Raw genomic sequence first — 10,716 nt, 5'->3', positions numbered from 1 at the left:
CTACACTGGCCGCTTGAATTTCCACAAGAACACTGCCGATCTCATGTAAGAAATCAGTGCTTCTTGCGGAAATACTACGCTGCTCCCATTAGGGCAAAAGTCCTTTTGCGCAAAAGGCCCAGTGTAGACAGCTCAGATTTGTTTTGCGCAAAAAAGCCCCGATCGCGAATATGGCAATCGGGGCTTTTTTGCAGAAAAGCGCGTCTAGATTGGCTACGGATGCTTTTCCGCAAAACGTGCTTTTGAAGAAACGTGTCCCGTGCCAATCGAGACGCTCTTTTCCGCACATACTTTTAACAGAAAACTTTTCCCTGTGTCCCTGCTGGCAGCTCTTAGGTGTCAGTCCCATTCCTGAGGGGTGTCCTTGGCCTATACAGGGCCATTGTTTCCTGGAGACTTGCTCATTAGCACGTCCATAGGCTGAGCATTCTTCGTCTATTGCTCAGCCACAGCCCGAGAAGTGTCCAGTACTGACACAGATACATCTTCATAATTCCTCACCCAGATATTATACAAGTATATGAAGAGCATATACAGAATCCGTAGACAATAAGCTTTTGTTTGACACCTCACATGGCCCCCTTTGTATCAACTTTGGGGGCAAACACCCCACCATGGGTGCAGCAGTGACCTGGCTGCTTCCTTAAACTCCGGTAACGTGACAGCGTGTGGGGCTGTAGCCATGGGCGGAGGGGGGAGCACGTGGGGTGTAGCCGTGGGCAGAGGGAAGATGTGGGGGGTAGCCAAGGGAAGACAGGGGAGCATGTGGGTATGTAGCTGTGAGCGAGGTGGAGGGGGCCGTGTGGGGGTGTAGCCCTGGGCGGAGCAGAGAGGGAGCCTGTGGGGGTGTAGCTGCGGACGGGGGTGGGCAGGGAGCGTAGCTGTGGCCAGAGTGGAGGGGGGAGCGTGCAGGGGTGTAGCCAGGGACAGGAGGGGCGGGAGGTTGTAGCTGAGGGTGGAGCGGGGGGGGGGGGCCGGGTAACGGAGCCCAGGCTCGGCCCAGGTAGAAATGCAAACTCAGCTCCTGTCCCGGCTCCAGGGTGGGGCCTAGGGTGCAGTTTGGGCCCCAGAGCCGCTGGGGGCAGAGGCAGCTCCATGTCTGTGGCGGGCGCTGGGGGCTCAGCTGCCTTTATTCACAGCCCAGCGCCGGCCGGCGAGTCCCCCCTGGTGCAGGCGGGGGCAGCGCCTCCGTCCGTCGCTGCAAGCAGGATGCACCGTGCCCACCTGGGCCGCCCCACACCAACCCTGCAGGGGAGGGCGAGACAGGGGAGGTGCTGAGGGCAGGACGAGCTGGGCCTGACAAGGGCCCCTTTGCCCCACGCACAGCTGAGCCCCACTGCGCCTCCCCCTGCCCCCAGCCTGGCTCATTTTGGGGTGTTGTACAAGATGCCGATGGCACCAGAACCAGGGGGAGGCCCCCACCCCTGCGGCCCCAGGCCCAGGCTGCCAGCTTTAGGAGGGCCCAAGCCCCACAGCGCGAGCTGCCCCAGCCAGCCTGGCAAGCTGCATGCCCCCGTGGCACAGGCAGGGGCCTGGCTCCCTCGCCCTGAGCAGGCTGGCCGCAGAGCCCCTGGGCGGACGCTGCAGCCCACTCACCCAGGAGGGCCCAGGGGTGCTGCAGGCCGGCTGCAGCCACCGGGCAGGAGCGTCCTCGCTGCTGTGGCTGCTCTGCCCGTCGCCCCCGGGCACTGCCAGCCCGCCAGCGCCAGCGAGAGCAGCGGTCCCGACACAGGGTTCAGCAGGGCCTGCAGGAAGGGGGGGCAGTGAGGAGTGGAGGCAGGGGGCACCTCGGCGCAGCATGTGGGGTTCCCTATTAGCCGAGCATGGTCCTTGCCCTACTGGTCTCACCCCGCATCCGCCGTAGCTACGACCCCTCCCTTCACAGGGCACCCCACCCGGCCACAGGGCGCCCCTGTCCCGCAACCCCCTCCCCACGTCCCCCCCCACCAGCCCCAGGGCACCCCACCCCCCTTTGCCGCCTGCCCTCCTGCCCCCACCCTCCCATGGCACCCTTGTGCCTGCTCCCACCACAATGCTCCAGGAGGACAGGGTGGCCACGTGCAGCAGCTGCAGGGTCTCCAAGCGCCACGCAGGCTCCAGCAGGACCAACCCGTCATTGGCCACGTTCGCCAGCCAGCTGTGGGCAGCAGAGAGGGGGCCGCGCTGACTGATCCTGGGGACAGGCACAGTAGCCCCCCCCCCAAAGCGGGCAGCCCGGCTGGGCGCTACAGCCCACGGGGCAGTGCTGGCGATGGGCTGGGGGGGGGGGGGTTGCCAGGCCGTGGGGCGAGGTGCCGGCGATGGGCTGGGGGGGGGGGGGTTGCCAGGCCGCGGGGCGAGGTGCCGGCGATGGGCGGGGGTTGCCAGGCCGCGGGGCAGTGCCGGCGATGGGCGGGGGTTGCCAGGCCGCGGGGGCGAGGTGCCGGCGATGGGCTGGGGGGGGGGTTACCAGGCCGCGGGGCAGTGCCGGCGATGGGCGGGGGTTGCCAGGCCGCGGGGCGAGGTGCCGGCGATGGGGGGGGCTGCCAGGCCGTGGGGAGAGGTGCCGGCGATGGGGGGGGGGGGGCTGCCAGGCCGCGGGGCGAGGTGGGCGATGGGGGGGGCTGCCAGGCCGCGGGGCAGTGCCGGCGATGGGGGGGGGGCGAGGTGCCGGTGGCAGGAGGGTACTACCAGGCGGTGAAGGTGATGGTGATGCTGGTGAACCTCCTCCTGAGCTGCTGTTCCTGGAGCCGCTCGCTGGCTCCGTACCTCCCCGTCTGCCGGCGGAGCAGGGCTGGCGCTGCAGGGCAGAGGTGTTAGCCTGGTGCGCCTGCCCCCCGGCCCAGGGAGAACCGCTCTGCCCGGGGGGAGGGAGGGGGGGAGGCAGGAGAACCGCTCTGCCCGGGGGGGGGAGGGAGGGGGGGAGGCGGGGAGAACCGCTCTGCCCGGGGGGGGGAGGGAGGGGGGAGGCGGGAGAACCGCTCTGCCCGGGGGGGGAGGGAGGGGGGAGGCGGGAGAACCGCTCTGCCCGGGGGGGGGAGGGAGGGGGGAGGCGGGAGAACCGCTCTGCCCGGGGGGGGGAGGGAGGGGGGAGGCGGGAGAACCGCTCTGCCCGGGGGGGGAGGGAGGGGGGAGGCGGGAGAACCGCTCTGCCCGGGGGGGGGAGGGAGGGGGGGGGCGGGAGAACCGCTCTGCCCGGGGGGGGGAGGGAGGGGGGGGCGGGAGAACCGCTCTGCCCGGGGGGAGGGAGGGGAGGGGGCGGGAGAACCGCTCTGCCCGGGGGGAGGGAGGGGGGGGGGCGGGAGAACCGCTCTGCCCGGGGGGAGGGAGGGGGGGGGCGGGAGAACCGCTCTGCCCGGGGGGAGGGAGGGGGGGGGCGGGAGAACCGCTCTGCCCGGGGGGGGGAGGAGGGAGGGGGGGGCGGGAGAACCGCTCTGCCGGGGGGGGGGGGGGGGGCGGGAGAACCGCCCTGCCGGGGGGGGGCTCACCTGCACGGAGGGCCCTGGCGAGAAGCAGCGGGTTCACGCAAAGCGCCAGGGAGAGCGGCACGTAGGCGGCAGCGTAGTGAGCCACAGCCAGGGCCTGCCCCAGCGGGCGCCCCCACTCACACCTGGGGGAGAAGGGTGTGAGCCTGTGGGGGGCAGGGGCAGGGCCAGGACCAGGGCTGTGTCTCACCTGGGGGGGACGGGGGCACAGGCCCTACCAGAGGGGGTTGTGGGGGCCTTACTGGGAGGGGCGGGGGCCGTACCTGTGGGGGGCAGGGCCAGGACCAGGGCTGTGTCTCACCTGGGGGGGGGCACAGGCCCCACCTGAGGGGGTTGTGGGGGCCTTACTGGGAGGGGCCGGGGGCCGTACCTGTGGGGGGCAGGGCCAGGACCAGGGCTGTGTCTCACCTGGAGGGGGCGGGGGCACAGGCCCTACCAGAGGGGGTTGGGGGGCCTTACTGGGAGGGGCCGGGGGCCGTACCTGTGGGGGGCAGGGCCAGGACCAGGGCTGTGTCTCACCTGGAGGGGGCGGGGGCACAGGCCCTACCGGAGGGGGTTGGGGGGGCCTTGCTGGGAGGGGGCGGGGGCCGTACCTGTGGGGGGCAGGGCCCTTACCGGAGGGGGTTGGGGGGGCCTTGCTGGGAGGGGGCGGGGGCCGTACCTGTGGGGGGCAGGGTCCAGGAGCTGCTGCAGGCCCCAGAGGCACTGGGCGCTGGACAGGCCCCAGCACAGCAGGCAGTAGGGAGTCAGGGACCTGGCACAAGAGCAGAGGGGTTGGCCGGGGAGCCCAGCAGGGAACTGGGCCCTGGGGCGCCGGCCGGGCTCCTGAGCAAGGGAATAACGGGGGGGGGGGGCCCCTACCTGCAGCCCGCCGGGCTCCGCAGCAGCCGAACAGCCTCCAGGGCGTAGCAGAACAGGGCCCAGAAGTGGGCCGTGTAGAAATACTGCACCCACGTCTGAGAGGCCAGAGGGGATGGTGAGAGGCAGGTGCCCTGCCCTGCTACCCGCCCGCCAGAGAGCCAGAGCCCCTGCCAAGGCCCCCGCAGCTTCCCCAGCCCCAGCCCCTCTCGCAGCCCCATCTGCCACCCGATCCCCAAAGCTGCCCCCCAGGCCCTGCCCCCCCCAGGCCCAGCCAGCCCCCCAGGCCCTGCCGGCCACAGCACAGCCCCTGCCCCCCCCCCCAGGCCCAGCCAGCCCCTACCCAGCCCCTACCCCCCCAGGCCCAGCCGGCCCCAGCCCAGCCCCTGCCCCCCCCAGGCCCAGCCAGCCCCCCAGGCCCAGCCGGCCACAGCACAGCCCCTGCCCCCCCCAGGCCCAGCCAGCCCCCAGGCCCAGCCGGCCACAGCACAGCCCCTGCCCCCCCCAGGCCCAGCCAGCCCCTACCCAGCCCCTGCCCCCCCCAGGCCCAGCCGGCCCCCCAGGCCCTGCCCCCCCAGGCCCACCCGGCCCCAGCACAGCCCCTGCCCCCCCCCCCAGGCCCAGCCAGCCCCCTAGGCCCAGCCCAGCCCCAGCCCAGCCCCTGCCCCCCCCAGGCCCAGCCGGCCCCAGCCCACCACCTGGGGCTCACCCCACATACCACAGCAACTGTGCAGAGGGGCCCGGCAAACCCTGCTGTCCCATTTGCTGGGGACTCGCCTGCGGAGCCAGGGGGGTCTGCCAGCCACAGCACAGAGCGGGTCAGGATCCCTGTCGGGAAGAGGAAGCCAGGCAGCCCCCGTCATGAGAGCCGGCCGGGCGGCAGGGTGGGGGCCCCCCCCCGGGAGAGCCGGCCCGGCGGCAGGGCGGGGCCCCCCCCGGGAGAGCCGGCCCGGCGGCAGGGCAGGGACCCCCCCCCCCGGGAGAGCCGGCCCGGCGGCAGGGCGGGGGACCCCCCCCGGGAGAGCCGGCCCGGCGGCAGGGCAGGGACCCCCCCCCCGGGAGAGCCGGCCCGGCGGCAGGGGGGGGGGGGGGGCCCGGGAGAGCCGGCCCGGCGGCAGGGCGGGGGGGGGGCCCCGGGAGAGCCGGCTCGGCGGCAGGGCGGGGGGGGGGCCCCCCCCGGGAGAGCCGGCTCGGCGGCAGGGCGGGGGGGGCCCCCGGGAGAGCCGGCCCGGCGGCAGGGCGGGGGGGGCCCCCGGGAGAGCCGGCCCGGCGGCAGGGCGGGGGGGCCCCCGGGAGAGCCGGCCCAGCGGCAGGGCGGGGGGGGCCCCCGGGAGAGCCGGCTCGGCGGCAGGGCGGGGGGGCCCCCGGGAGAGCCGGCTCGGCGGCAGGGCAGGGGGGGGCCCCCGGGAGAGCCGGCCCGGCGGCAGGGCGGGGGGGGCCCCCGGGAGAGCCGGCCCGGCGGCAGGGCAGGGACCCCCCCCCCGGGAGAGCCGGCTCGGCGGCAGGGCAGGGACCCCCCCCCGGGAGAGCCGGCCCGGCGGCAGGGCGGGGGGGGGGCCCCGGGAGAGCCGGCTCGGCGGCAGGGCGGGGGCCCCCCCCCCGGGAGAGCCGGCCCGGCGGCAGGGCGGGGCCCAGGGCAGTCGCCTGCTCTCACCGGCCGTGCCCAGCCAGCTGCTGGCCGTGATGGCAGCCACGATGCCCCTGGCCGCGTGGAGCCTGCGCTCGGAGCCCCTGCCAGCCCCCCGGCCCCGGCGCCTGGCCAGCGCCTGCAGGAGCAGCCCAGCCAGGCCCAGCGCGGCGCTGCCCAGGCACAGCCCGTTCCACAGGCGCGGGTGGAAGCCCCGCAGCAGGCGGGTGGCGGCGCCGGCCTGGGGGCAGCAGAACTGCTGGAGCTGCAGCGAGGCCATGGCGGAGCAGCCACGCCCTGCCAGCACCCGGCCGCAGCTGGCCCCGGGCAGGGAAATAGCCTGGGCCCAGGTGGCTGCAGGCTGGTAACGAGCAGCCGGGCTTGCCAGGGCCTGGGGCTGGGGCTGGGCCGGCCCGAGAGGAGGTGAGACCCGAGCACCTGGCCCCAGCCTGGCGCCTGAGGGGGCAGGCGGACACCGGGCGCCGGGCGAAGCTGCGTGGGGCGCGGCGCCGTGCCGGGGGGCCAGCGGCTCATGGTTAGCCCCGGAGCAGCCGGCCCCACGCTCGCACTGACCCCCAGGGCCCCTCTCCGCTGCGCTGTGCCCAGGGGGCAGGCTCCGTGGCACAGGCGGCTGAGGGAACGGGGAGAGGCTGGTCCCAGCAGGGCCCCACCAGAGCGGCCGGCTCATACCTCTCGGCTGACTCGCCACCTGGCCAGGGCAGGGCAATCGGCCATTACAAAGGTGCTGAGTTTGGAGGTCCAGGACCAGGAGCCCAGCCCTGCCCCCACGCCAGCATCTTCGCTGGGTGGCAGGTGCGGGGCTGGCGCTGGCCAGGTGAGGCCGTGGCACACGCAGGGAGCAGGCCACAGGCGGAGGGGCCTAGAGTGTGGGGTGGGCCTGACTGCGGGCCCATGGGAGGGTTGGCCAGGGGTCAGGCACTGGGCAGTGGGGAGCCAGGGCAGGTCAGTGCATGTGCCCCAAGTGACGTTACCAGCCCAAAGTCTGGCCACACAGATCGTCTGGCCCCTGCCTGTCTGACTGTGTCAGTCTGTGTGTGTGCGTGTGTGTGTGTGTGTGTGTGTGTGTCAGTCTCTGTCTGTGTCTGCCTCTGTGTGTGTGTGTCTACCCGTGTCTGTCTGTGTGTGTGTCTGCCTGTGTGTGTGTCTGCCCGTGTCTGTCTGTGTGTGTGTCTGCCTGTGTGTGTGTGTCTGCCTGTGTCTGTCTGTGTGTGTGTGTGTGTGTGTGTGTGTCAGTCTCTGTCTGTGTCTGCCTCTGTGTGTGTGTGTCTGCCCGTGTCTGTCTGTGTGTGTGTCTGCCTGTGTGTGTGTGTCTGCCTGTGTCTGTCTGTATGTGTGTCTGCCCGTGTCTGTCTGTGTGTGTGTCTGCCTGTGTGTGTGTGTCTGCCCGTGTCTGTGTGTGTGTGCGTGTGTGTGTGTGTGTGTGTCAGTCTCTGTCTGTGTCTACCTCTGTGTGTGTGTGTGTCTGCCCGTGTCTGTCTGTGTGTGTGTCTGCCTGTGTGTGTGTGTCTGCCCGTGTCTGTCTGTGTGTGTGTCTGCCTGTGTGTGTGTGTCTGCCTGTGTCTGTCTGTGTGTGTCTGCCTGTGTGTGTGTCTGCCTGTGTCTGTCTGTGTGTGTGTGTGTCTGCCTGTGTGTGTGTCTGCCCGTGTCTGTCTGTGTGTGTGTCTGCCTGTGTGTGTGTGTCTGCCTGTGTCTGTCTGTGTGTGTGTCTGCCTGTGTGTGTGTGTCTGCCTGTGTGTGTGTCTGCCCGTGTCTGTCTGTGTGTGTGTCTGCCTCTGTGTGTGTGTCTGTCTGTGTATCTGTCTGTGTTAGTCTGTGTGTGTGTCGGTCTCTGTCTGTGTCTGTCTGTCTGTGTCTACACTGGCGCAATCTTGCGCAAAAACTTGTTGCCTGTCTACACTGGCCGCGTGTTCTTGCGCAAGTAAACTGACGTTCTACTGTATAAAATCAGGGCTTCTTGCACCAGAACTCTGACGCTCCCGCTCAGGAATAAGCCCTTTTGTGCAACTGTTCTTGTGCAAGAGGCCAGTGTAGACAGGTAACATGAATTTCTTGTGCAAGAAAGCCCTATGGTTAAAATGGCCATCAGAGCTTTCTAGTGCAGGAGAGCGTCCACACTGGCATGGATGCTCTTGCGCAAAAGCACATGCACATTCCGCAAAAGAGTTCTTGCGCAAGAAGCTGCCAGTGTAGACGTAGCCTCTGTGTCTCTGTGTGTGTGTGTGTGTGTGTGTGTCTGCCTCTCTGTGTCTGGGGGTATGTCTACACTACCCCGCTAGTTCGAACTAGGAGGGTAATGTATGCATACCGCACTTGCTAATGAAGCCCGGGATTTGAATTTCCCGGGCTTCATTTGCATAAGCGGGGAGCCGCCATTTTTAAATCCCGGCTGGTTCGAACCCTGTGCAGCGCGGCTACACGGGGCTCGAACTAGGTCGTTCGAACTAGGCTTCCTATTCCGAACTACCGGTACTCCTCATTTCACGAGGAGTAACGGTAGTTACCTAGTTCGAACTACCTAGTCGCCTCCTGGTTCAGTGCTGGGGGACCCGTTGCAGTCCACAGGCCCTCTCAAAGGAGCTGAGGAACCCGTCTAGGTCGCCCACGTCCTTCAGTTGGGCCACCACGAGCTTCTCCAAGTGTCTGGCCGCCCCAGGACCCTGGGGACCGTCCGCACTTGGTGCAGCCGGGCCCCGCCGCTTCTCTGCTCTGCCATGGCCAACTCATGCTGCCGCTGCCTCTCTCGGTCCTGAACTTCCAGTTCCTTCATCCAGAGCTCGATCTGCAGCCACTGGAGCTCTGTTGGGCTGGACCCTGCCCTGGATGAACTGTGGCTGGCAGGGCTTCCCTGGGAAGCTGTCCCGTCTCCTCAGCGGGCTGCAGCCCTCTGGGAGCCTGAGACGCTCCTGGGGAGGGGGGGTCTGGCTGCTCCCCACTGGGCCAGGATCCCGGCCCCGTGATTGGTCATTCTCTTCCAGCTGGGCCTTGGTTGCACTGAGCGCCCCTGTGTGCAACCCCCCCTTGGTACCCTCAAAACTCCCCCGTCCTCACAGGCTGCCTGAGCCCAAGGCTGCTGTGGGCTTGGAGAGCCGTGTGGCAGAGACGCCTCGTCAGGGTACCAGGCCAGCCCAGCCCCGGGCGACTGTGGCTGGGCCCCCTCAGTCTTTGCTCATGTCACAGACTGGCTTGTGGCAGGGCTGCGGACGAGCTGGCCAATGGCTGAGCCGCAGCCCGGGGAGACCTCGCTGCTCAGGGCCAGGTCTCTGGTGCAGGCCACAGGCAGGGTCAGGCCGAAGCCCTGACTGAGGAAAAGGGGCCGGTTGGGTGGCCAGAGAAGCAGGGTGTGAATGCGTGTGCGTGTGTGTGCGCGAGTGTGCGCCTGTGTGCACATGCAGGGCCGGTTGGGTGGCTAGAGAAGCAGGGTGTGAATGCGTGTGCGTGTGTGTGCGCGAGTGTGCGCGAGTGTGCGCCTGTGTGCACACGCAGGGCCAGTTTTAGGAGGTGCAGGGCCCAATTCAAACCGTTTCAACGGGGCCCCGCAGCAATTTAGGTTGAGGAAAAAAAAACGGCAAACAAAAAATCCCCAGCTACCTCCCCCGCAACACCCCAGAGGTAGCTAACCCCTGGCCCCCTCCTGCGACGCAGGGAACAACTCACAGCTCCTATGGCACAGGCCGCCGCACTGCTCCTCCAGGGCCGAGGCATGGCCGGCACACTTCTGGGTTCAGGGCGCGGGGCCCGATTTCGGGGAATTGGATGAATCGGCCTAAGGCCGGCCCTGTGCACGTGCATGTGTGCGCCAGTGCAGAACTGGCTGGTGATGGCGCCGCCATTCGCGTGACCTGCTGCATGTTGGCTGGTTGCTTCTGGGGGACCCCAACAGGGGCGTGGCCGGGCCCTTGTAAGAGAAGTCATGTGTCACGTGGGCCTTGGGCGGTGCCACCCACAGCTGAGGAGCGCCCTGTGGACGGCCAGCCCTGTCGGCCTGGACTCGCCCATGTGTTTCCACGCTGCGCGCAGCGAGAAGGCGCACGTCCCTCCACGTGGCCGAGAGCCGAGCCCAGGGAACGTTCCTGCCTCCGCCGCTGCAGGCGCGGTGCAAGGCGCTGAAGCTCCAGACAAAGGCTCGCCGGGCCCATCCCTAGGGTGCCAGGTAGTTGAGCTTTCTGTTCAGGAAACTCACTGCGCACTGGAAAAGCGACACAAGACGTGGCGGGGATGTTCTGACTCAGCTGTGGTGTCGTGGCAAACGTGTCCAGTGTTTTTGTTGAACCCGTCTGGCCACCTACCCACCCCGGGCGGGTTTGCCCGACGGCAGCTTGCGGTTTGCTCTGTCCCTGCACACCAGCGCCCGGGCCCGATTGCGTGAGCAGTGTTTCGGAGGCGCAACGTGGGCGGTGCCGGTTGGAGGCCGGCGCGGCTGCGCTAGCTGGCGAGAGGCGCTGTTCTGGGCCTTGGGGACTGGAAGGCCCTGTCACTGTGCTGAGATCTGGTTTCACGTGCGCCCGGCTGCTGGTGACACACACACTGGCCCGCAAGGGGACGGCACTGGCCAGTGGGGGCTCGGTGGGACTGGTCTGGTGCCGGCTGGGGGGACCCCGGGCTGGGCTGGGAGGAGCATTTCTGTCTCCAAGCATTTCACCCTGAACTGACCCCCTCAGCGGCGTCCCGGCCCCGTGTTCCCTGAGCCGGGCGAGCAGCCTCCCCCAAGGGCTGCAGGGGAGTCATGCCGGCGGTCTGGCCCCTCAG

At 69.2% G+C, this 10,716-nt stretch overlaps 1 protein-coding gene across 2 annotated transcripts; it reads right to left on the bottom strand.

The window, feature by feature from the left end:
• Positions 1-13: 13 nt before the first annotated feature.
• On the bottom strand, positions 14-6,365 carry LOC142823905 (G-protein coupled receptor 143-like). 2 transcript variants are annotated; one of them, XM_075915668.1, is made up of 9 exons: positions 5,977-6,365; positions 5,041-5,150; positions 4,326-4,420; positions 4,126-4,218; positions 3,468-3,589; positions 2,671-2,779; positions 2,029-2,137; positions 1,597-1,745; positions 14-1,245 (listed from the first exon to the last, which is right to left on the bottom strand). In XM_075915668.1, the coding sequence occupies exons 1-9, from the start codon at positions 6,227-6,229 to the stop codon at positions 1,134-1,136; spliced, it is 1,152 nt and encodes a 383-aa protein (XP_075771783.1). In that variant the 5' UTR covers positions 6,230-6,365; the 3' UTR covers positions 14-1,133. The 2 variants fall into 2 exon arrangements, with proteins under 2 accessions (XP_075771783.1, XP_075771784.1); XM_075915669.1 differs by lacking the exon at positions 4,126-4,218.
• Positions 6,366-10,716: the final 4,351 nt, after the last annotated feature.

Source organism: Pelodiscus sinensis, unplaced genomic scaffold (assembly GCF_049634645.1).
Source record: "Pelodiscus sinensis isolate JC-2024 unplaced genomic scaffold, ASM4963464v1 ctg151, whole genome shotgun sequence".
Taxonomy (NCBI): Eukaryota; Metazoa; Chordata; order Testudines; family Trionychidae; genus Pelodiscus; species Pelodiscus sinensis.
Note: the sequence above shows the minus strand (reverse complement) of the source record. Positions and strands in the feature narration are given on the sequence as shown.

Coding starts and splice junctions, on each gene's coding strand:
- LOC142823905 (XM_075915668.1), bottom strand. CDS start 6,229: ATGGCCTCGCTGCAGCTCCAGCAGTTCTGCTGCCCCCAGGCCGGCGCC. Junction 4,219..4,325: donor CGGAGCCCGGCGGGCTGCAG/GTAGGGGCCCCC, acceptor CTCTTGTGCCAG/GTCCCTGACTCCCTACTGCC. Junction 1,246..1,596: donor GCACCCCTGGGCCCTCCTGG/GTGAGTGGGCTG, acceptor CCTCCCCTGCAG/GGTTGGTGTGGGGCGGCCCA.